At 45.9% G+C, this 26,458-nt stretch overlaps 1 protein-coding gene across 5 annotated transcripts in view; it reads left to right on the forward strand.

Annotated features, from left to right (window-relative positions):
- The window catches only part of LOC142579872 (MAM and LDL-receptor class A domain-containing protein 1-like), a 245,253-nt gene that overhangs the window by 82,863 nt on the left and 135,932 nt on the right, over positions 1 to 26,458 (forward strand). For all 5 annotated transcript variants that reach the window (XM_075690505.1, XM_075690509.1, XM_075690507.1 and 2 more), the window contains exons 19-26: positions 3,130 to 3,346; positions 5,959 to 6,129; positions 8,927 to 9,154; positions 12,005 to 12,037; positions 13,569 to 13,703; positions 14,341 to 14,479; positions 15,065 to 15,173; positions 16,663 to 16,744. In XM_075690505.1, the coding sequence (XP_075546620.1) occupies positions 3,130 to 3,346; positions 5,959 to 6,129; positions 8,927 to 9,154; positions 12,005 to 12,037; positions 13,569 to 13,703; positions 14,341 to 14,479; positions 15,065 to 15,173; positions 16,663 to 16,744 (1,114 nt within the window). The remainder of the gene's footprint in view (positions 1 to 3,129; positions 3,347 to 5,958; positions 6,130 to 8,926; positions 9,155 to 12,004; positions 12,038 to 13,568; positions 13,704 to 14,340; positions 14,480 to 15,064; positions 15,174 to 16,662; positions 16,745 to 26,458) is intronic.

Consider the following 26,458-nt stretch of genomic DNA (forward strand, 5'->3'; position numbering starts at 1 on the left):
TGTGGCGGTGCATTCTCGCTCCCAATCTCGGATTCGCCCAATCGTTCTGGGGATTTGAAGGGCCTGGTTCCCCTTCGTCGCAACTATGTATAAAGGATGTATTTTTTTTTCGTTTTAACTACTGAGTTCCTCTCCGATGCTGAAGTGCTGCCCGTCTTTCCAAGCATATCGCTGCCAATCGCGCCGCAGCATTCCCAGCGAGGCACTGCTGCTCTCGACGCCGTGACCATGACGCGGCAAAATTTCCGCGATACTACGGGGTCAGTATATATATATATATATATATATATGCCGGGTGTCTCTGCACAGATCTTCGGTATTAAAAAAAACATCCTATGTTGGAGACGGCGCAATTCTAATCCGTAAATCATATGGCTGAAGCAGGCGGATATTGTTTGAACAATAAATGAAAATGCATTATCGATTAAGGCACAAAAGTAATCACTAATTAATTCTTTTCAGCCAATTCCCTTAGAGCAAATACTGCCATCTACAAGTTGTAGCAAGGGAGATCGCAGGGTGGTTTCAATAGGAAACAATTCTCAAGATGTCATCAATTTCAAAGTGGTATTATTAACCAAACGTTGCGAGGAAATGCACTCGTGGTCCACTTACTTCCACGCTTCATTGCATGAAAGGGTGTCTCGTTAAAAAAGCAAGTGAAACAATTCATTCTGACTACACGTGTGATGGCACGTATCTCGAAATCACGATTCCCACAATTATTCTGACAGGATATTTCTTGCACGTTCACCAGCTACGATTTATAAATTGCAATATTTGCCACAGGATAATTACTTAAAAGCCAAATCAGTGATTTTATGTTAATCAGGCGATTATGGATTTTGATTTCTCGTGCAAGTAGTGCACACCTCCTCGAGTAGGCAACCTCAAGCACTCGAATTTAGCTATCTGCCGCAGGCGAGTTCTTAAGAATAACTAAATGGTTTGCACAAGGACCTGATATATAGTGGTTCATAAAATAACTAAACAGGCGCTTCTTTCTGCTACCCTTAGGGAAGAGCGACTCAGCGCCAAACATCCGAGATGCGCGGAGAGACAGAGCATCTGCGGTGTTACCGTTTCGCGTCACGTCCCCGAACACTGCGCTCTCATTGGTGGAAGCGCAGGTGACGTCATGGGTGTTTCCACCAATGAAAGTACCTTCTGGCACGCCTCTCGCCCGGCTCGCTCTCCTTGCTCGCTACAGCGCTAGCAGCACAACACTGAGGAACACACTAACAAAATCGAATATTACAGAATTCTGCTCAAATCAAAAGCAGCTTTATCTCAAATTCCATTAAAGAAAAGACTGTAGAAGAAAATACCACAGCTTGACAAGTGCCCAAGCACTACGAAGTTTGCAAATAAGGCAACAACATGTGTGTAATTTATAGAGCCGCACTAAACTTCAGCGACAGCCGACAGTTGTCAAGATTCTGGGGCTGCGTGCTCCACATTGCAGTTGCCTTGAAGATCGCGGCGATTATCACCAAAAAACATAGGAATATAACTTTTGCACCACTGAGTCGGTATTTCAATTCTGATGATGGTGGTGGTGGCGGTGGAGGTGGTGGTGGTGGTGATGATGATGATGGTGGTGATGATGATGATGACGATGATGATAGCGAGCGATAGTGACTCTCAAGATATTTCTAGAAGGAAGTAATGTTGTTGCAAGTTATCGGTTGCAGTTGTTATTTGTTTCTGTGGCAAAATTAATTTCAATTTCTACAACCTGCTGTTCTGTTTTCTGTATATGGTAAATGTGACTTCTGTTTTAATTTGACTCTAACGTATGTCAGCTGACTTTGGGTTCTAATCTATTTTATATGACCTATTTTGTGAGTGGTCTGTCATACATCTAGGTGCAATTATTTTATGTTAAATTTTGATTTATATGATTCGTGTTGTTAACTGTTTCCGTGTATAATTATTTCACATCACTGTCTAATTTTCGTGCCTTTTACCTTTTGTTTGTTGGGTGCCGGCTTGGTATCTTGAATTTACTCTGGATTTCTTTTATGTCATAAGGAGCACCCGGTCAGCCTCAAGGCGCCAAGATCTCGTAAATACGTAATAATTGAACTACGTGGACGCAATTATTTACTTGTCCGTTACAGCCCTTACAAAGTAAGAGTTGCAGAAAAAAAGAGAAGGTTATGGACACACCTAAAATATTGTCATGCAAATTTATGACAAACGATAAGTGCGAAAGGACGCCACTAAGTTGATGCGCACGCTTTGTACTCGGTCTCTGAAAGAAGCAACATAGTTGAGCTGTTTGACACCTTCTTGTTTGAGAATTCGGTTACGGCTGGGCCTGCCGTAAAATTTGCATCGCTAAAGTGATTGTTAGGCAAGCAAGCGGTTGGTAGGACATTCATCAGAGAATAAAATGGCAATCTTACATGAAGCCTGCGCAGGAAAATTTAAGCAAGATTTGTTGCAAGCAACAGTCGTTTACTCTGTTCCACTGATGAGGCCTTCAATCCACTCCAGCAGTTATCTGCCGGCTTGTATGGTCCATGACAAAACTTTCGTGATGGCTAAGCTTTGCTTGCTTAAAACGGTGGTTTTTAACTACCGTTTATGGCGAGGTGTAAAAAAAAGAACTGTTGCGTTCGCGACTTGATGGACATATTTGTGATAAAGCCAATACATTTGCGTATTGCTCAGAAAGCCCATAACTTCGCTTTAAAAAGGTGGAATGGAATTGAAAGCAATGCACTTATGCCAACGTTCAATAAATGACATTGGCTATCTTACCAACATGTGTAAACGTAATGAAAAAAAAGAAAGAAACCCCCTATGCTTGGACGAGAGAGACTTCGAACGATGATGGAGGGGCCTTAAGGTTGCAACCTAGTTGGTGTTATGAAAACAGTTTTTCCATCAGAGAAAATCAAGGCGCCGATATCTAAGATGAATTTTGGGTTTGCTTCAAGTTTACTTTATTCTTAAACTTCGCTGTACTGTACAAAATCAGCGTAGATCTAGCGTCCCAATGGAGGGCATCTGTACAATATTTCAGTGTAGATGCATCATCAACCTAGCATAGTTTCCGGCGTTTTTTTTTTTGTTCTTAAAGTCGCATTTGTGCACTCGTACCTCACTGCTTTTTCGAAGGTGGTATTCCGCGCAAAGTTCGGAACCGACACGACTCAATATGTGGACTTGGACGACGTCGTCCTGCGACCAGAGCCTTGCGTCCATCCAGTTGAGTGTAACTTCAATGACGGCATCTGCGGCTACGTGAACGACTTCCAGGAAAACTTTCGCTGGCTCGTAGGAACGGGTCGGTATGAGCAGCCTCGAGAACAGCCACTCGTGCCTCGTGCAAAGGGTACGTGCAAATTTTTCGACGCTCAGTCACTGCGCATATCCTGCGGCTATGCCGCTGTCACTTTATCCGCTTAGAAGGTTCGCACGAGCAGCGATGTTACTTTAAGGGACGCTAAAAGGAAAAAAATATTTTGCCTTCAAGAGTAAGTTACCCTGCCCATCAATAATAGGAAAACCGCCATGCTTATCACTGCCTTAGTAAGCCAATGGCCACATAATCACTTCATTCCAATCGTCTGATGTCAACTTTACGTAATTGCCGACGAAAGCATCGGGCGGTTACCGATAGCGTTATTTAAACAGCCCAATCAAATTTGTCGCCTTTTTTTTACTGAAGGACAATTTTATTAGCTTTGAAAGCAAATAGCATTGCCTACCTTGACAGCTTTTTCGTATATAACTGGTGTACAAGAGGCGATAAGCACGCGTGAGTGGAGAGGGTATCGGTGGGTCCGGGCTAGCGCATCGAAAGCAGATACCCGGATGCGGAGTGCGCTGCTGACGCCTACCTTTGGTCTGCTTCCCCTTGCTTAGCTTGGGGTGGCATTACGAAACTTTTGCCGGCGTGCAACGTAAGGCCTAAAAGGTTGCTAAAACGGATCCCCAGCGCAAAAGAGTGGGCAGAGCGGTGTCGTATGCATTGCCGAAAGGGCTCGACAATGTTATACTGCCACCCGAATTTCTTTTGTTATACTACGAAAAATACGTTGCCGCCGACAACTTCAACCAGCCAGTACGAGTGCAGTGCGTGGGCAGCTGTGTGGTATTCCTCTCGGAGCGGGGCGATCTACGGCTATCCTGAAAAATTTTCGGCCCCTACAATCGGCATTATAATGCATCTTTAACGCGGTAAGTTTTCGCGGTTTTGTGACGTCGTATGACAGAGTTTAACTGAGCACAGCCGAATTATTTTTTTCACCGATAACGTAGGGCTAAAGGCGACAGAGGTGTACAGTTGTGTATACATACATATATATATATATATATATATATATATATATATATATATATATATATATATATATATATATATATATATATATTATTTTCGCATTTTGTTACATAATCGCTGTCCACACGTCATATAAGGTAGTTTTCGAGATTTTCGGGAAGCCGCGTGAGAGGTTAAGTAGGGATGACCTGAAAATTGTTTCGCCAATCCTGAAGGGCTAGTGCTGGAAATAAGATTCGCATGTAGATACAAATTGAAATATCTTTACGTTATTTCGCCCCAAAAGACGAGCGAAAAAGAAAAATACGGGTGGCGACGTCGCCTTGAATTTCTCGTACTAGTTCGCTCTGCGAGGGACAATTCGCACCGTGGCGTTTTTCGTTTCTTTTTTTTTGCACTCCTCTGCCCTGCATTTCTCACTCCAATTTTTTGGTGGCTTGTAACGCCTGTTTCAAATAATCTAAATATGTTTTATCAAAAGCTAGAAGTTGTGTACTTAGGGTTCTGCGCGTCCACCAATATTGACCTCCATATATTCTTATATACTCTGTAGGGTTTTTGACAATGCCACCTTGAAATACTCTGCGTCATTAGCAATATCAGTCGTTGGGGACGCACGCGAACAGTTAGTTTGATACCTGAAGCATAAGCAAGCTACTTTTGTAAGCCAGTTATTTTGCGTCGAAGAAGCCACCTTGGTATTCATTTGCCTAAATCACAACGCTCAGTGGTAGCTAGCATACAAAGCAGCTACCGAACTTGAAAATTTGCAAAATATAATGAACGCAATAATAAACGCAGCACAAAAGAAAAAAGAAAGGAGTGGGCAGGGTACCGTTTCCTTTTTCCTTCTTGCTGAGTTTCTTTTTTGCGATCTTATTAATGACATGTCCAGTATGCATTAACTATAGGCCGTCAGAGAAAAGGTTTTAATAAATATGGATTTGCAATGATTTCGTTTCATTGTCATCACTCCGCTGCCTTAGTACATCCAATAACGTATTCGTTACAACTGGTCATCACTGGTTCTTACCCATAACCGCTCGAATATTTTACGCACTTCTAGCGCACGGGAATATTCTTCGTGAATAAGGGAAGGGGGGTTGCATGGAATAAGACTGGCCTGGCGTTGTCTGCATTATGTTCAACGTGTGGTGTGTGCGGTGACATAGAACATTACCTTATGTGCTGTACTCTGTGTAACGCGGAAAGGAGTGTGTTATTCGGGTCCCTGAAGAAGACAGGAATTCCCCACAGTTCTCTTCAGCACATTGTTTTCCAGCGCGGGAACCAGTTAGATAGGAAGGAGGTTTCTCGCCTTCTTTTAAATTACCTGCAGGACACGGATTTGGCCTCCACATGGCGACCTTAGGAGTGATTATGTGTTGTTGTGAGATCTGTGTCTGTTTTATGTGATATATGTATTTTTAGTGTCGCTGCGGTGGAGCAATTGCCGGCAGCTACTGCAAGGCTAATCCCACCAGCAGCCTACAACCACTAAACTCAACTCAGGGGTACTTATAATTTGATCAGCAGTGGACGAACAAGGAATAATTCACACAGACGTCTGTCTCGTTCTCCCGGTGTGGACGAATTTCTTATCAAATTAGTGAAATCTTGTTCGGATGTTGCAATTACCCTCCCCCATTACCTACGTGCAGATGCACCTCCATTCGCCTACCTTGACTTGACCGCGGGCAAGTCAGACCCCAAGGGTCCAAGTGTACAAGGGCTCAGGGCGGGTTACGATACCGTGCGGCTACTTAGCCCTCTGTTCGACGCTTCGAACGACAACACCCAGCTGTCCGTTACGTACTACAGGCGAGGACCAGGTAAGTGCCACTATAGTGCTCGTCTTGCGTGAAAGCCCAAGTATTAAAATGTACGTCTTCGTAGTTTGACGCGCGCAGGTGTTCTGCAAATACGTGACGATCTCGCGGGATCCAACTGCGCACGCGCAGAACGATGACCATCTCGCGTCTCACGTGTGCATGCTAAATTGAGGCGCTTCAGTAGGGCACTCTATGTATAATCGAAGCCCTCTGCGGGCAGCTTTCGCGAGGAACTGCATCAGCCTTTGTCATCACGGGGGCTGTTAATACCGCTGAAAACTGGGCTAGTTGCTTAATAGCAATATGTACACCGGTTAGATAACCGTGCTTGAGGTAGGTTCGCACTCCGTGCTTCATAAAACATCACAAGGGCGCCTATTTTTCGTCCCTCCAAGAAGTTTGCCAGGAAAGGAAAGTCACAGGGAAAGGTGCTTAGAACTTTGCCCCTCAACACCATGGAGTGACAACAACGTAAAATAACACCAATGCGTAGTTGCCGAACTTAACAAAAGCGTCGCTTAGAAACCTGCTGGTTCGATACAAGCTTCGCCGCGGTAGTTTTGTCGTCTGCCGGCAGAGGGCGCAAATATGTATGCGAAAGTAATTATTGTGTATTACTGGTAAGCCTCCGCACATACTATGGCGTGCGCGAAGTTGTGCAGGTGCTCCAGCTATGCAGCGCTTGAAGGGTGCCTCACCAGGCCACATAGCAAATTTTGGTTACACGCTGGATGTTGTTCCGTGCCCTCTGGAGAGAGCGTCCCGCCGCAAGAAATTTTGAAATTAGTTCACAATAATAGCAGAGATAGAACTATTTGAAGTGCCCAGAGCCCATGATTTTAGAAGGCGAGCATCATCACCAACATAGACATCCTCTCAACTTGCCTCCGTATGGCATCCGCAAGCGAAATTCCTTCTCTACGTTCTCCCATACCGGAGCCAGAAGGTCTCGTGACAAATAAGTAATGGGCTTCGCCTTCTTTTTTCTCTTTCTGGCATTTTTGCTGCGCGGCGCACTTCCGGTGATGGTCTAGCTCGTGCGTTTGTCTCGTTTCGCGCTGAACGAAAACACCTCATTAGCGGTACACATCAGTGATACATGGGCACTGAGGCGAGCGCAAGGTGATCACAGAGCACAATCGCGCTGTGGACCGCGGTAAAAAAAATAAAACAAAAGAAAGATGGCAGGTAGTTCCTTTTTTTTTTGCGTGCGAATGTAGGACTTGCGAACAAGTAGACGAAACGCCGCATCTTGACGGGGGCGAAGTTCAAGAAACGCCTATGTCTGGTGGTGTGGGGGGCGCGTAAAAACCCCCTCGCGGTCAGAATTAGTCTGGAGACACCCACTACGGCGTGCCTCATGATCAAATCGTGGTTCTGCCACGTAAATCCCCAGAAATCAATTCGATTTACACAGACAAAATGGAAGTACGTTCCTCTTTGCCAAGAACTTCAGTCTTTCGGTTTGTAGGTCTTATTATTTCTCTAAACCATCCGACTTGTCGTCCATTTAAGCAACAGGTCAAAGAAATAACTGATGTTGCCATTAATAATTCTAGAAGTCACGTGTGTCGGCGAGTGACGTCCCCACGCTGCCATGTGCGTAGGCGTGCTTGTGCGATAGACGTCAACTATCCAGGTGGTGGCGCTGCGCCCGCGAGGAAAAAGGCGCACGCGTTTGGTTTGAAAGTTGACCTTCTTTTCGCGTCGCGTATCGGTGTAACACTTTGCAGGCACGATGCTCAGTGTGCAATTTTCGCAGTGCACTTGTCAGCTCAACATGGCCAGACCTCATGACGGGCCCTTTACCGAACGCAGAATTCTCATGTTTGCGTGCACATGGCTTCTACGCATGTGAAAGTAAAAAAAAAAAACCGTCAGGTATAGTCTCGCGCTTCGTCCCATATGTCAGACAGGTATCACTGGACTATGATAGCCCTGTGTGGAAGCACGTACGCGAGAGATGAGAGAATAGCACGGTAACTGTGACGCCAATCACCACGTCGTGGTCCATACTGAGGAGAGAAAGGGCTTAGCAGCCTAAAGGGTGTAAAGTAGTTCTATTATAATGTTGGGCTAAAAAGCGACTTCTCGAAGATGCATTTGCTTAATAAATGAAATGTTCAAAGAGAGAGTCATAACTTTTTAAAAGAAAGCATTAAAGTTCGACTACTTTATCTAATAGAAGTAATAAAAGTGAAGAGGCAATTTGTTAAGCAATTTTTACAGCGGTAATTTCAAGCTTGAGCGAAAAAAAGTTAACATTCTGTATATTTGTTTTATGGATAATCATGACCTTAGGAATCGCATGCAACGCCTTTGAGAGCAAAAATCTGCATATACCCGCCAGAAAGAAAAGCGCAGCTATCGGTAGTCACTTAACATCGTTGATCGAATTGTGCAATGGGTGTAATGGTACACAGATGATACGGTTCTTACAGGACGCGCAACATGTAATTTTCTTGCGTCACTGCGGAAAATTTTTCTTTTTCTTGTGCCACAAAGGACACGTTTAAGGGAAAAATAATCGCAAATATTCATTCAAGATAAGCTGACGCCAGTTAGCAAATAAATACAGCCGAGAGCTACTTAACGCATGGCGGTAGAATTGCTGTGCAAATGACGGACAAAAAACAGTGTGTACCTTGTAACTAGCAAATTTGTCGCAGGCAAGCACTTTGTATTGCGCCTACGTTGACTGCACGTGGTGTACCTTTTAAATGAAATATTCCCATTTATGCGCCGAGATGTTCGTTCTGCTTCTTTTACGCACTTGTTTGTCCTTCACATTGCGCAGATATAACCACGGCCAATCTCTCCGTGTCCTGCTACGGAAAAGCCTCCGACAAGGCGCAGACCGAGTTGCAGTCCACTGTCGGAATGCCCGAAGTGTCCCGGTGGACAACGCTGAACGTGACAGTGAAACGGGGTGCTAGCTGTCAGCTGGCGGTAAAGGTCACTCGGGGCCAAGACACGAACGGCACCATGGCCATCGCCTCGGTGCAGGCTACCGTCTCGGAGACAGGTAATGCCAGTATCTTGGGAGTGGGAAAGGGGAAGTGCCAAATATAATTATGATTGGACACGCAGCATACAGACATTCTGACAGCCTCGCATTCCAAATGTGAGATCAGGAGCTGGCATGATATAGGCAAAAGATAGATTAGACCACTCGATCCATTGCAGAATTGTCTCTTCATTCGGTGGCGGTATTTTTAATATTACTGGAAGCAGCAGAAAGGGAAGCACCGAATACTGCAAAAGAAGAGCGCAAACAACCGGAGACAAAGGATGTCACTGTCTTCCACGTCTTTTGTTAATCGAGCTGTTCTCTATCATGTGCAACATTAACAAATCCTCAAAGAAATATTATGAATGCGTTTTAGTAGGTGCAGCGCCAACTCGAGGGTTCCTATTGCTATAGACTCCAAAGCACGTCGTGACTTCCTGGGCTATAGGGGGCGTTTCACGAAACTTGAGCCAAGGTTCTGACAAAAGCGGTTAACCGCAGCTGAATGTAACCTATGGCCGTTGGTTTGCCGTCATGTGACGCTGTTTAGAGTATCCTTTATATCCATTTAATTGCTTCATTAACTGAGATCAATTATGCATTTTTATTATTCACTTTAGGGCCACTTGCGTTTCGTTGCGCTGTAGATGGAATTCAGAAACATATTGTTACGGGGATGTTGCGTATATGGAAAGGCTATATTTACTATGTATATATACAGGCTGAGTCAGAGTAGTTAAGATGGCTGGCCACCAACAACACGCAGCAGCTAGCGTCTCCGATCTTCTTCGTCCTCCCTCTTCTTTCATCCTTCCATAACAATATGATGTAATTCTTAGAGAGCAGCGCTTAGGCATCCGTTCCTCCTGCGAGTACCAGCCTCGGCGTAACCAAGCGAACGAGCACAGTGCGTGTGAAAGACATAAGGAGGAAAGAGGACGAGGAGGGTGCAGTGGCACTGTGAGGCGGAAAGCGGAGGAGGAGGGTACGGCGCAAGCGTGAGAAGAAACGCGTTGTGCAGAGAAGAAGGCTACGAGATGTCGCGATAGCAGCGCACGTCGTCGGGGAGTCTGCCTGTGGCGGCTGGTGTGAATTGCGCCCACGCCTCACCCATGAGCTGCCTCTCGCGATTTCCAGATTACCGACGCAGTCGCACCACTCTTCGATCCGATGGCAACCTGCCGCACGAGACAGATGGTCCACGCTAGCCAATATATCGCGAAATGGCAACACGTATCTAGTTGCGCTCAAACTTTGCATTAGGGTGTATCGTAACCCCCGGTGAATATTTTCTTCCTAGTTATCACTGTATTAACAGACAATATTTACAATTCGCCGCAACAATTCACTACTTTTACTAAGGTTTAAATGAAAGTTCAACTAATAATCTCTTATTTGAATTGTGTGTTAAGACAACGGTACTTTCGAGATTGAAAGACAAGGCCACGCGAGAAATAGAAGAGACATATTTTGTGGCCATGTACATGCTGGGAGGTGATTTTTTTTTCAGTTTTTAAAGGAAGCCTGCCCGCGTGTTGCAGCGCTCTCAACCGTTTTTCCGCGTTCAATCTCCTCTGCGCGCGACGCCGTGTAGGGTGCTGACACACTGTGAGGCCGGTGCCTAGAGCCATGGCCGCTCAATTCGCTACAGCCCGCGCGCAGGGTTCTTTCGCCAGAAGCACGGTTGAGAGCACTGCAGTGCGATAGCCAACCTCTAGCACTGTTCAAAGCCACTTAAGCTGATCTTGGTAGCTGGTTCGAACAATCCGAGGGCACCTACTCACTTCTTATAGTGAATGGGAAAGCAGTAACGTTCAATTGAACGCTGCTGAGCGGTCCTTCGAGTCGTGAGCTCCTCGCGAGCAAGCGAGGGCGTTGAAACGCTTGGCGTGTTTTGATTTTACCTTACCGAGGCCTAGTTAGAACGCAGACGAGAGCTTGCACGGACGCGAAATGCGCCGACAACACAGGCTTCCGGGAACAAGGGCGAGGTTGACGCGGCGTCACGGCGATGCACTCTCCCATCACGCAATACCGGGTGTGCCAATGCGGCAGCAGGTCATCCCATTCGCCCGCTCTGCGTCGAGGCCTGAGCCAGTTTTATCGGCCATATAAACTTGTAAACATAGGTTTTCTAACTAAATTAACAAGCGTGATGTCATGCGCGCACAAGCCAAGATGAGCACGTCTCACTCGATGACCGGGGAAACTCGCTGCCAAAAAGCTGCACTTAGGAAACGCGGCAGCAGCAGCGAGCGAATTGACCTTTGTGCAGCTGCTCGCATTAACGGGAACTACGCCGCGAAAGAGAGCGCAGAGCGGACTCTATACTCATCGCAGAAGGTTTTCAAGATAAAGCAACCCGGCCAGGCGCGGGCAGCTCCCCGGGCCGCCCCGAGTAGAACGCGCCCCTTTCCCTATAGCCTCCCCCCGAAGCCTTGCGCGCGACGGAAAGCGGTGTGCTTCCATTTCGCTTTCAGCCTTTGCGTGCCTGAGATTGAGACGGATCGCCGGCTCACCCTCGCACGCTTTCACTCACACATACAGAGTACGGCTCGCGGCGACCATTTATCGCCTTGGGACTTTAAACGGAGCCTCACGGTAACGGCGACTCCGACGGCAGAAATGCGCCTGGAATGTCCTCATTGCTATGAACCAGTATTTGCGATGACGAAGAGGTCATTAGTGCGAAGCAGAGGATGACGATTGCTTTAGCAACAACATTGAACATCTTGGGTAGATATAAGTAATGTACTTTGTCACTGATGTTAGCCAGGCTGTGGTAGTTTTTGTGCACTATTTTGTTGCACTTAGCAGTGGTCTAATGCTGCGTTGGAACTGACAGTTCGGCTTTCTTCATTTCAGCTATCGAGCGAAACGAGACATCGGATTCTCCCAGTGAGTATGCGAACTTTCTACACGCTTGAATTTTCTTTCGTCAGTGGGCTGAATTTTAGGCTTCATGGAAGAATATGCCTGATTCTGAACCAGAAGAAATTTGTCATGCATCTTTTTCATAATAAAAGTAACATTATATTCCTTGATAGCACATATTTTAATTTCATATCACGTTCACGAGTGTGTTACTTGATGTTTTGTATGAGAACAATATTTTTGTTCACTTTGAGTAAGGAAACAAATTACGACTTATAGCCTTGACTGGAAGCGTGTGTCTGCCAATCTGTTCTGTTTATATTCTTTAGAAAGTATAGATCACATCTACCAAAGCACAGTACTGACATTGCTAACTATTGGTCTTGCGAACATTGCTGTGCATTTAGAAAGATGGCGACATTCATGTTGTCTTCTTGCCGAGAGCAATTACACTTCGATTGAAGGATACCAAAGAAAGCTATGAGAATGCGTTAGATGATTTGACAGCAGTAATTCTACGTGTCGCTGTAAGTGCATTAAAGATAATGTTTATTTATATAGGTAGTAAAATTGCACAATAAAAATATCACTAGTGCTCATTCGACCAGAACATGCACATTTCGCTACATTATAACCACTTCCTGGAATTAAAAATAATTGAAATTAGTGTGCTTTAGCTGCAGCCCCAACAATTTTTTTATTGACTTCCACAAACATGTATAACTGATATTTTCATCAAGGGAGGTATTCTGTGAGAGTCCACCTATTAGATATGTGTATTTCGTCTCCTGCTGAAGTACTGATTGGCGGTGGCGGCTGGCCACTGGGGACTCGCAGCGCAGCTTAGCCAATTAGAAGTTCAACAGCAGCCGAAATGGAAATGTCCACCTAATGGACTCTTACAGAATACCTGCCCAGGTACGGCGCCACTTCTATATTATCTGATTAGGTTGTGCGAGGAGTGCTTCGGATTGTTTGAAAAAAGTTGTTAGTGATTACTGTTGGTAAGCGCAGATGCCAGCCACTCGTGATGTTCGACATAACTCACAGCGGATGCGGACGGTCAATGGCAAGCAACACTTACTGCTGAGAAGTTTTGTGGATTTGACCTCTGGTTCTGATAAATAGAAGCATCCACCAAATTCGGTTATGAGTTCGTTGCCCGTATATATATATATATATATATATATATATATATATATATATATATATACATGATGAAAGAAACATGATGAAAGAAAGGGGCCAATATGAACGCTCGTCCTGTCTTTATATCCTCCCTTCTCGGTGATCGAGTTTGCCACGCTAAATTCATTACTGCAAGTCAGATACGTACGATGATGTTTCTTGCGACATAAAACGAAACACTCCCTCTACAACTGCTTATCCGGTTATGTTTCCTGAGGTGTAGCATAGTTCTGATTTCCAAGATGCTTGCTTCTGTGCTGTGCATTGGAACCGTAGCATCGCCGATAGCTCCATGATTCCGGACAAGCTGCTGCTGCTCTTTTTCGTGTCGCAGTTCCTGATTGTCATGCACAACGCTTTATTACAGCTCACTGCACATTCGAAGATGGCACAATGTGCGGCTGGAACGAGGATGTTCTGTCGAAGCAATGGTTGCTCAACGATCCTTCCAACAAGCTTCCCGAGTTTCCGCGATCCGACCACACCCTCAAAGCTTACAAAGGTGATTTGGTCGAGTGAAAGGATATATCATTTCAAAAACATAAAACTGATGACAACCGCGCAGAATGCAGGCATGCTTTGGGTGTTACTATTGTTTGTTGTTGAGATATTGTGCAAGGTGCCCTTTTTATCCTAAGGTCAGCTGAATAACGCGAAATCTACGGGGACCAAAATTCAGCTATAACGATGCAAACATCGCAGTGCCTGCAGAGGCCGAAGTGTAGATGCACTTGGTGCTGAACTATCCGTGGAATTTTTTTGTTTTGGTGCTTCGATCACAAGCTTCATTTTCACAACCTAGAGTAAAACTATTCGAGCACCCACGTCCCGTGCATTGGGGATCCTTTGGTGGTAAAAACTAATTCGGAGTCCCATGCTACGGCGTGCCACAGAATCAAATTGTGGTTATGGAACGTAAAACTGTACAATTGAATTCAACCCATTCGGGAGAGCGAGCTATGTGTGCTTTTTGTTTAAAAAACATTTGTTTAACCTATCCGGTGTCAGTCTTGTTTCAACCAGTGAGTTAGAGAAGGTAAATTCAAAATCGGCGTTCATACTGCACATACTTTTTGTTTTGTTGTGTGATGTCCAAGTGTGCATGTGCCGAGATCGTTTGTTTTTTCTTTTCTTTGTAGGACGTTTCGTATATGCGAAGTACGATATTGACTACGACTATGGGTCTCCTGTATTTAAAAGTCCTGAATTAGACGTTAACGCAACTCAAGGGGCCTGCCTCAGCTTCTGGCTGTTTGCCGTCCATTCAAAGCACGTCAGGTAAGTATTCGTGAGAGGCTGAAAAGCTGGATGGGGAACCGATAATGAACTGCACCTTGAAGGATATGTTCAACTCTCAGTCCATTGCGGTTTATACGAGTAGTTGGGAAAAGTGCCATCGGCAAACTCCGGGAAACTAATGGCGGGCGCGTGATCTGGTTGATTAATTGTAACGTTGCTTGCCCAAATAGTACGTTCGGACCATACTCAGAAACATTTACATATAAAGTGGGTCATCGAAGGCAGAGCCATGCTACGAATAGTAGTACAGCTTCGAAAGCCCAAACAGGAAAGAACAGGATTTGCTTGCGTACTTAGACAAACCATAAATTACCTAAGTTATCTGAATGGGACTAGGCATGATAGCAGTTTTTCAGTGGTAGTATACTTTCGTATTGGTTGAAATGCATTGGGCATCAAAAAACAAACCAAAGACTTATTTGAATCTGGGTCTCAAGAATGAACTATCGAGCCGCCAAGCTGCGTGAAGGGAACGTAAATAAAGACGCAAGAAAGGAAATAAGCCACTATAGAGAATATACAAGAGAAAGTTCACGTACTTAACACGCGAATTTCACAATGCAGCTTCACCGTGTGGTCAGGGATTGATCGGCTATATGTTGCCACCGCTCCCTCAAGCCACCAATGGGAACACGTGCTGGTGAACTTCAAGAGGCCCGAGGGGAAATTCAAGGTACGTCCTGAAATATTTATACAAGTGCAACGTTTTTAGCGACACATTGGTAGCATTTGAACATGCTTGTAAAACTGCGGCATACCCTGTCGACTTGTCTCGGGAAAGGAGGACTTATGTCAGGGGCGACAACTTGAATTTCAGCACCGTAACTTATGTGGTGCTCTATCTTTCATGATGCGCTGCGCCCTCTGTGACGCCAAGTCATCCGATTGTGCTCATCAGTCTAAATCTGGAGCCATCCGCAACGACGTCATATAAAACAGGTTTTGTGAATGTGGATGTTCTTAAATGTAAGGGGGAGGAGTGTGCAGCGGCATTGTGCTGCCAAACATAGTAATGCCGGGTGTCATGGAAACTTTTGAAAAAGAAAACATTAGCTAGTCTCTGGGATGTTTTCTATATGTGTGAATTAGCAGACAGAATAAGCTTCTATTACAGCTGTTCAGTCTTTTAGCATACCATACAATAGCTTTTTTGAGGACACTCTGCCTTCAGACGAGGAAACCTGATGGTGTAGCACCTTGTAGAGAGCTGCTTACTGTACACACATTACACCACAATATCAACGCTGGCGAACTTCGGCTTCATGTGGACATCGTAGAGAACAGTGTTGTCTGTTGTCGACGTTGTCTCACACATCCAATACTGCACCTGCACTTTTCATGGCCTCCGTGCTCATGGCGTTCCTCTCGAGTCTGTGCTAAATATGTGGAAAAGTGCATCGTAATGAAGCAGTACGCAATATCTTTACATTTTTCGTCAAGACAAGGATTGCAGATAAAGAAAATGGGCATTTCGTCTCATAATATATGGTAGGTTAGGTATTCAAGGCAATACGAAAATGCAGAATGCTGTTTGTAAACTGTATATACCTATTCTCTGTGTAAGCTGCGCATGTCGTTTTATTAAATTAAATTACAACCCAGTGCACCAACACAGCCATATAAGATACCTAGTACCTCATTGGACTTGCATCACGAACTGTTCTAATTGTTCCCACACCTAATAACGAATGTTGTGTAATTAGGCACCGAATCATACCAGAATTCGTTCAATAGTGGCGCAATCATTTATATTTTGAGAAACAGGAAAATTCCGCACAACTAGGAAGGGAGCCCAGGTGCATACCTAATCAAGCCAGTTTACCTAATTAAAGTGACCTATCCTGCTTTCACGATTGCTATGTGCGCACCGCAACAATACGATGCATGATTAAAAGAAAAATGCGCTGGCCATCTTTTTAGAAATCTGCGCTTGCTACATTGTAATTTTTTTGCATATGTGTATTCACTCTGAATTAGAAAATTAGTCATTCTCTATTAAAGAATACTGTCACGACGTGCCGCTTAAATGGTGCTAAATGCTCGCAGTTGTGTATTGCGAGGAATTGTAAAGATACGCTGACCGTGTTGTTGTCGATATGGTAGTTTGGTAAAAAAGGCCGTTTTCTGCGTAGTAATTCCACTTTTATATGTGTCCATTTCAGCTATGGATTGTATTCTTTATTAAGCAAGCCCTAGTGGCGCTGGATGACATTGAAGTAACTCAAGGATATTGTCCACAAAGAGGTGAGTCTGCGTGGTAACTATGCACTGGTATCTGTATTAGGCATCGTTCCATGGTAGGCACTATCGGGATGAATGTTGTGTGAAACATTTGACACTTGATTGGTAAAGATTGTGAGTTCCGCGGGTAATTTATGAACCTCACACTGTGATTGCCGAGGCGCTTGCAGAGTGGAGAGGAGGGTCATATGAACAACTTAAAAGACCCCATGTTCTAACTCGGAAAGGGTGATACCGTAAATATTATAATACGAGCGCTCGCGATGGTCTCGTCTCTTTCGTCTTTGTCTAGTTATTGCGCAGAAAGTTCATAATAACTTATCATTTCGTACTAAAATTTTTAGAGGGTACTCTGGCATTTCGACCGTTCGGCTACGATGTGAATGGTGGTTAGCAAATGAATTTTTTCTCATGTTTTCACTTGTGACAAGACATTTTTTGGCTTAGTGCACCTCGCTCTATCTGGAGGATTGAGGTATGGAAAGGCTTCGGGCTAAAATATGTAGAATGCTCCGGTAAAAGATAGCACGAAAACTTGCCACGAAGGACACGAATGTGCTATAAAGTTGAAAACGTGGCGGCCGAGAAATAAATAGGGTCTAAACGGAATGAAATAGGTACGCCCTATCGTGGCTGTCTTGCTTCGGCGGTGTAATGCTGTAACGCACAAAAAAAGAAGCAATCTGAGGCGGTATTTTGTAAGGATATATTGTGACGGGGACGAGACGTAGACGGGGGTATACTAATGTACTAGTAACAGAGAAAGGCAATATTGATAGGGCAATGTAGGTGAAGGGGTACGCACGCGAAAGCTACCCACACCATCGTCATCTTCATGGCTTGTCGAATCGTCTCACTCATCGTTGTAAATCTTTGTGCACACTCGGTTCGCAATGCATCACTTCTGGTGGGGGAAGCACCGTCGCAGTGTTAGCTAGAACGGTGAGCAGTTAGCACAATAGTGGCTTTAGTAGCTAAACGTGCATGATGTCATTCGGCAACGAGGAGGTCAAATAAGCAGTGCCCTATATTGCGGGCCATAACAACATTTTACATTCCATCGTTTTCGCTCTTCGCCATTGTCTCCGAAGTTGCTGCGTCGCCGTTGTCACCAGGATCAGACACTTGGCGGAAATCAAGAAAACGTATGATTCTGCAATGGAGACTGAAGTTGCCATCTATGACTTTTAGTGGGGAACGCTAAGGCCACTACAGTAAGGTACTCGCTTCTTCAGCGCAACTTGTGAACCAGAAAGCGACGCATGGCAAAAAAGAAAGAAAAGTAGTGCTGACAACACGGCGGCTACGTAGAAGCGGCGTTCGCAGGTGACCGACGAGATGGGGGATGATGATGCCATGGTAACTGCGACCATGGCATGCGAAATTTGGGAACGCCGGCTGATTTTCTTCCGGTCGTCCCAATCGCACGGATAGGGCGTAACTTCAAAGCTGGGCGTGGCCGGCTGCTCCTCCGCGCCTCGGCTCCCGCAAGCGATGACTATTCATGCGTCGGGGAGGCTTTCGTGCGCTCTGGTAATGTTGCCGCAGCTGGGATGAGGCGAGAAAAGAATGTTTTTGGCTTGCTTTATGATCTTTTACTGATTTGGAAATGACGGCTCAAGGTGTACGAGGGGCAAAGTGCACGCTGGAGCCTATGTTCTCAAATACGTTTGATTTTTTCCTGCAGACATAAACTCACTACATCAGTGAATACGTAGAAGTAGAGCGTCTCTGCAAAAGACCGTCCTGTGCTCGAAACGCACTGTACTTCGGAATTTGCGGGCTATTTAGATATGTTTGTCATTCTGTGAGCCAGATTTTAAAGCTGGCTCACCAAAGCAGCCAGTATGAAAGCAGTTTCGCCAACTGGTATAGGCGCTTGCTTTCATCTGCGCATTTCGCCGTCGCGATATGGCGTGAGGAAAGAGGTAACCCGATCCACCAACAGAAACATGCCGCAACCGCCCACGTACTAAGATTGAGGTGCACATAAGAGAACTCCTAGTTGGCAGAATTATTTCTGAGCTCCGCTTATGGCGTTCCTCATAAATATATTGCTTTTTTTTTCAGACACCTAGAATTTTGTATTGCGATAGCAATAATATGGACACTCCAGGCGGTGATCAGTTGCGATGAACGCCAGCGCCGCATCCGAACAACTCAACAACGCAAACGCTCACTTTAAGCAGCATGCGCGTGTTACAAAGAAGGTAGGACGAGTGCCACGCTGACGCTAACTGAACCAACCAAACTCGACACCCGGAACATGCTCGCCTCTCGCGAAGTAGCCGGCGCCACCGGCATCGCCAGACCCTGCAGCGCTTGCGGAGAAAGCGAAACTATGCTCGCATTGCACGCAATATATGCTTCGCGCTCGCCTGCGACGAGGCTTACCTCGTTTTCCTTCCTAAGCGCCTCTGTCGTGCCGCAAAGGAGCGAAATGTGGACATGCACATTTAGGAGCAATACAAGAAGCCCCGGGCAGTGAGAGCCGTGGAAGTGGCCTCACGTCTAGTCTGAGTGTCGCCGCCGCTGCGTCCGCTGCGTCGGCTCCATACTGGAGCTACAGGCGTGTACCTCTATCTAGTATGTGTGCGTGCGCGTGCGCGCGTGTCCTAAGGAATGGGGAACTTCTGCGCATGCGTGCGATCCAGCGTCGTGCTACCCATAACGCGGCTGTCACGCAATTCTCTGATGGGCCCTTTTTTGCCCTCAATACAGGGGTTCATAGCATTGTGCGCACCACTTGGATAAACTTTTCACCTTGCCACCGTCGCAATGCTTTTAGCGATGCATTTAAAAATAATTTACCGTATAGTAAAAAAAAATAATCAGAACATCTTTTTTTGCTTTAGGCTCACTCAGACTGAGACTCACTAAAATTCTACTCAGTCAACCTAGCACCGGCGGGTCAGTGCATGTTTGAGGGAGTGGAGTCATGAGTTTGCCGATATTTGCTCTACCCACTTTCCTTTCCCCTTTCAGCTCAGCGCTTTCGTTAGCGAGGTGGCGCTGACAATAAATACAAATGACGATAAGGCGCCCACTCCAGAATTACTATCCCGAGATGGCATTAAACCAGCTTCCCTATGGCAATTTTGCTATGGCAATTGGGACTGTAACGAGTGGGCTTGTTGCTGCACCAACTATCTTGACAACGGATACCGTTTGGTCTTGCTAAGCTTGCGGAACCACTTGCGGGATTCAAAGGACACGAATGACTTGCGTAGGCATAGATAATAATAATGCAAATAACAAACATAAGAATACAAGCGAGGAATGGGTGTCAGGAGTCAGAATGCTTTAATATCTTTCAGAGCTGTCAGGATTCGTTGCTCAGCGACCTACGGGGGAACAGATGACGACCCCCAATGGCTTTAGGGTTCGAACAGGTTTCTTATAACACAGAAAGTAGCCCTGCTTAGGTATGTCCGCCCTTTATCAACATCAGTGTGCAATCAAATAATAAGGAGTTATTTCATGGGATGAGGACCATAGAATGCATCAGCGACCACAATTAGCCCAATTTACAACCAGATATCTCTTAAGCAAAGAAGGATGCCAGAACATCTGATTCCCACATCAGAATATGTTACGCTGCCAAGAAGTAGGACACGAATAAAATGGCGTAATACAAACACAGACGAAAAGGTATATCCTTAGGATACTCTAATTTCGGAAAACTGAGCAGTTGCTGTTGTTTACTTCTTAGAATAGGCCAAAATAAATGCATTTGGGAGATCTGGGCACTGCTCCTTCCCCTTGGGTGTGAAATTTCCCAGCAAAAATAAAAAAAAAATGAGCCAGTGCGCTCGCTGAGATCTCGTGCGGTTTGTCTTCTACCGCGGCCTCCGCTGGCGCCGTACGCCTTAAGGTGCTGAATAAATGGTAACGGCATGCTTTTACCTTGCCACCGCTGTTGCCAGGAGTATGAGAGGAGGCAGGAGAGGAGGTCTGCGTCTCTCAATTGGTTGAACGCCGTCACGTGGTATTTTTCGCGCCCTTTTCTCTATTTTTTTCTTCTTTTCCGTGTCTCAGCTAGCTCACGACTATGACAGTCAGCCGTCGAGTTTCCGCGGCGTGGCTTTTGCAAGAGATGTTGTATGTTTTGGCTAAGTTTCATGGCTAATCGCGTCATTGAAGAACTCAGTTTCTGTTTTGTTTCATGCTAGGAATTGATTTTAAGAGTTTTGGAGGTGCAAACGTGTATGAACAGAGATTTTGTCTTTGTTAACGGGGTACGGACCTCATGCATGGGTTAACTAACGCACGGGTGCGATTCTCCCTGCTCGTTGAGATCAGTTTTCCTGATGGCGCTATTGTCAACAGGCTATGCAGTGTGCAGGCTGTGTTCTCTCATATATCGTGCTAGAAACGTTAGACGTGTTATTGCTGTAATAGTGAGAGTGCGTAGCTTTATCAGTCCATGCTATCGTTAGGCGCTGCAAACATATATTGCGAGGAGAAGCTGTTCACTACCAGCGCAAAGGATTTTGCATATTGTGATTAAGCTTTCTCTGCAGGATAAAGTGGTGCGCGAGTTTGTTGGCTCATATTTACTTGGAACTGCTTAAAGAAAAGGGGGAAGTGGTCACTGATGGGAACCATATCTATGTTTAACTTTCGTCCTTGGATACACTTTGTTCAGAAATGAAGTACAGGTGGCAATCTGATGTCGGCGCTTGAGAGCCAACAGATCAGTTTCACTACATAAAGAGATTCCAGCGTCATGATGAAACGACGAGAATAGCTTAGATGCTCCGCGTTGGTCGCGCACGTTTTTACATGACGCTCGCGTTATTCAGGCGAATATGTCACGCGCCTTGCGTTCGGTCATCATGGCACTAAGATGATTACATTATGAAGCTCCACAAGCTGGACACACGGCAGTCGACTGGGTTCACGCAAGTACACATGCACGCACTTCGAGCACCGCAAACGCGTCAGAGTTGTTGAATAGCCAGCTGCATAGGGCTGCACACACGCGAGCTCATCGCCTTTGGCGTGTGCCGAAACCGTCATCGCAGTCGTTTCACGCCGAAGAAGTGTCTTTAGAAAGCCAAATAAAGAATCTGATCAATGCAATAGAAATAACTCGCGAAGCGGGTTGACCTGTGCAAGCCGCGACACTGTTTTTAGCCAAGAGTACAATGCGGGGCTGTGCACGACATAACACTCCAGCAAAGCTCTGACATGTATATAAAAATCGTGTACATTACTTATACATTATGGGCGTGGCAATTATTTCTGATTTTGGTGATAGTAGTTATTCTACTGATATTGGTACTGATAGAAAAGGAATTTGACCACTAAACTAGCCTCCAAAGCCTTCTTCTAACTGGAAGCAGGAAGCCGACCCGAAGCCAAGGACAAGCGCTCAGTCACGCGCCAAAAAAGCAATAGAAGCACCTGCTTTTGCCAGTTTGATAGCGTTTCATCATCGTTCCTAGCACAGCACACAATAATCAAGCCTTATGTACGGTAAAAAATTTATGCATAAGCTTCGTAAAGTAGTGGTGGTTCTTGTGGGGAAGGAGAAAAGGCTGGCGCTATTTTCTGCAACCCATGCGGGAGCACAGCTCAGCGCCAGCAGGGTGGCGGGGATGGGGTTAAAAGAGAGAGAGAGAGAGAGTAGTGCGACGCTTTGAAGAATGCCTCCTCCTCCTCGCGCGCTCTGGCCGAGGCCAACGCAGCGTCGCTATTGGCCTAATAGCATCACGTGGGCCCTCGCGCCATGCATCAGCTCCATTTTTGCTCGAGAAGCGTCTACGGAGTGGCGAGGAGCGCATGTTGGCGCCGTTGCTACGCTCGAGCAGCGTAGGCGGCACCACGGTCGAGGAGGGCGCGTGAAAGAGAGGAGAAACGAGGAGGAGTGAAGGCGGAGGAGGAGGGTGTCGCTACTTTACGAAGTTTAAGGGGCTATAAGTACACCTCGGCTAACAGTACCTTTTCGGTGTAGACTGGGCGCGAACGCCGCATTACACATTTTTTTATTTCAAAAGCAATTGGCCTCGAGCTCCACGACTGGAAAAGCTGGCGCCACCGTCGGCGTGACGTGCTATTAGGGATCACGTGGACATAGCGTCCTCGTCGGCTGCTTCGGGAGCGCCGAAGCGAGCTGAAAACGAGAGTTTACATTCCCTCGTACGCTGCGGTCCTTATTTACTGGCGAGATTCTCCCGCTTCGAGTGTCTCCTTTACAACGCTTGAAAGCACCACAATAGGTAGTGGCTGCCTTTGAAGGCGCGCAACCTGGTAGGCTACTGCTCGGTGCCGCAGTGCCGGACGCACGCAACGGAGCCCGGTGTCAGCCTTATTCACACGTAGCCGCAGGACAAGAAGCTGCGTGAAGCTTGGCTCGCGAAACATAAAACCGGCAAACAGCCATCGGCACAACTCGGTATGCAGCAAGCACAGACGCGAGGAAGATTTCTGCTACGGCGCCGGGTCTGTGATGTTTGGAAAACGCGCACTGAGACGCTCGCCCGAGTCCGCTGCCCGACTACTGTCATGACGGTTTGGTCTATGAACTTGTCGATGCTATAGATACTGGCAAGTTCACTGGAGTGGAAAGGGAGCGGTAAGAAGCACATTAAAAAAAGATCATTGCATATGGTCATGTTTGTGTTATGAATTAATGCACGGGATTACAAAAAAGAAGCAGCGGGAAATCGCACGCTGAGAACACCGACAAATACACAGTGCGACGCAACTCGAGAAATAATATTGAAACGTGCAAGAATTTAGAAGAGGAAAAAAAAGATTGAATCGTCGCGACTGCACATCACAGTCCCCGTCGAAGTCTCTACAATGAAACTATTTTTGAACAACTCTGATAGCGCCCACGCAACAATGGTTGCTTGTATACTGTCAAATGCTCATATTCTGTGGCCTAAAGCTCATGGCACGGTGCGAAAACGCGCACGCGGTGAAAGCGAAACAGTGCGCGGACAAGCATGCAGACGCGCAGTCGGTCGCTGCGAATCTGTGCGATCGCTGCATTGAGGCTTCATTCTATTACGCTCCATTCAGTTATACAAACTCTAGAAGAACATATTTCACATAGTCTGCTCTCAGCGTTTACCTACCTTTCACGCAAGAAGCCGGTTCGGGAGACTCCATCGCGGCAACCGCGCGCAGTGGCGTTCACTGTACGTATTTGGTAAAGAGATAGCGTCTGTAAACGATTCTGTGCTTTCAGTTTGCCCATGATTATTATTTAGACAGTAACAAACTTCTCTCGTTTCGAAAGTACTTACAGAAATGTCCGGGAAAGCTCGTGCGTGGTGTTTTCAATGAGCGCTGAGAGCAAAACCTATGAGGAGCGCGACACGTGATGCCTCGTACTACGCCAGCCACGCGCTTCCGATAGATGGCGACTCCGTAACTCCTCGCCGCCAATACTGCTCGCACTTTCGGCCCATCGGTGGTCGTGGCGCCTCCTTACACAGCTGCGCGTCACGTGACCGTGTGACGTCACGCCAGACCGAGAGACGGGGCCCCAGCTCGCGGCATCAATGGTGGAGGCGAAGCCTTGCGCGCCGCTGCTGCGGCGATACCGAGAGAGGGCGCTCGCTGGTGTGACGTCACGCAAGGAGGATAAATGGGGCTACAGCTCGGCTCCTCGTAGTGGTCGGCGCGCTGCCTTGCGCTATATCGGATGATGTATAGCCATAAGTTTAACAAAGGGCAACCATGTCCACACATCAGCCGAACCAAGGCGCAGCCAAGGGTATTGCTTTCGCAACCATCCAGGCTTAACCAAGCTAAGCCTTCAGCCATTTTTTTTTTGCTGGGGAGCGCGGCGAATGGGACGGCGGGAGCAAAACCAACTGGCGCGCGCAAATCTCGGAGGCCATGTGGTGACACATTTCGCTGATAATTGCTCCACCGCCATGATCGTGTTCTGTCTTCCGCTGGGCTGTAGTCATTTTAAAACAAAACACTTTGACTCATTTTCTGTCATGTTTGTCCAGCGAATACGATAAACGACTGTTGTGTTTGCACTTAGCCCTAGTTCAGTTGGGTTTAGATTTGCATGCGGTGTTATGATCGAGCTGTCGGATATGAGAGACACTTAGGCGTACATTTCCATGACAAGATTTGCCTCCTCCCAGAAAAGATTGTTACGGTAAGCCTGCACATCAACCATGTCAAGTGCGAGAAGCGTTGAAGCGGGCGTCCTCATGTCAACATAATTGCCCTCTTCTCCGAAACAGCGTCAGCCCTTTTATTCCCCGAGCTGACCCAAAGAAATGGACGAAGGGAGCATTGATTCATGGATTGATTTTTTTTTGGTTTATCACATAATGTGATGGGAGGCGAAGGGAAAGCCATTCAAGGATGGCTTGAGGGAGTCTTTCGCCCCTATACTGGCAAAGACAACAGCAGAGGCACACACGTTTTGTTCACATGGTCGTGTACTTTAACAAAACCATCATATTAAGCATAACATTGTCATAAACTTTGACAAAACCATAAAATTAAACACATTAGTTACTGTCCTACGTAGGGCATCATGCGTTAACGTACGTAACTTCACCTCAGCGTCGAATGACAGCACATTTCATAACAACGTACGCTTAGTAATAGTGGCATTGAAACAATATAATTAAACACCAATCGTAGCAGCTCTAGGACTTAATGTTAGGTTAGAAAGAACGTGTCCAAGTCAGATAATTTTGCTTCGCGAATATCGACTTCTTCTTTATTAAAATCATTTAGTAGATGTGGAAGTTTGTTTTGGAGCATTTGCCGACCATAGCCAGTGTGACAATACGGAACTTTCCATTTTTCTGTTGTTCTCGTGGCATATGATGCTTCTTTCAAATGGAGATTTACTATACCCATGAAGAGAGAATCATGACAGTCATAGTTAAGGCGATTTTCACACAACAATTTATACTCATATGTGTCTTGTACTCTAATTATTTTACATTTTGTAAAGAGGTCCACAGTAGAATGTCAGAGGGGCACATTCTCAATTATTCTGAAAAAAATTTTTGCATTACTAATAGCCGCGAGAAATTCGATTGTGTATAGTCCTCCAGACCAAATGACAATAGTTTAGATAAGAAGTGAAGAGGGCGTTATAGATTAACAATTTTATTGACTTCGAAATTAAGTAGCGGTTTCTGTTCAGAATTCCCGTCATTGCACCTATCTTTTGTAGTATCGTATTGATATGCTTATCCCACTGCAGTGATTCTGAAAAATGCGCACCAAGTACTTGAACAGACCTAACTAGCGCTATCTCTGAGCAGCGATAAACTAGGTTACGTAAAACCTTCCTACCTATAGAATGAAACATCACAGCCTTTGTTTTCTTTGTATTTATCTTTAATTGATTATTATCTGCCCACGCGTTTAATTCCTCTAAAATGGCATTACCTTTATGAAGAAGACAAACCGAAGGGTGGGAGGCCGTCGACGACAGAGCCTGACGAAAGCACTAATGCTTCCACAGGCTCCCTGGGAAGACGTCGACAACCACAAGACAGCAAGGGGTAATTAAGGTCACCTTGGCCCCCGTCTGATTGACCTGTCAAGTGTGGGAAACGTTCAAACGGGCGTCCCCATGTCGACATAATTGTCCTCTTCTCCGAAACAGCGTCACTCCTTTTTATTCCCCGAGCTGACACAAAGGGAAGTACGAAGGAAAGAAAACCAAAGGGCAGGAGGTCGTCGATGGTAGAACCTACGTCCACAGGCTTCCGA

Source organism: Dermacentor variabilis, chromosome 4, assembly GCF_050947875.1.
Source record: "Dermacentor variabilis isolate Ectoservices chromosome 4, ASM5094787v1, whole genome shotgun sequence".
Classification (NCBI taxonomy): domain Eukaryota; kingdom Metazoa; phylum Arthropoda; class Arachnida; order Ixodida; family Ixodidae; genus Dermacentor; species Dermacentor variabilis.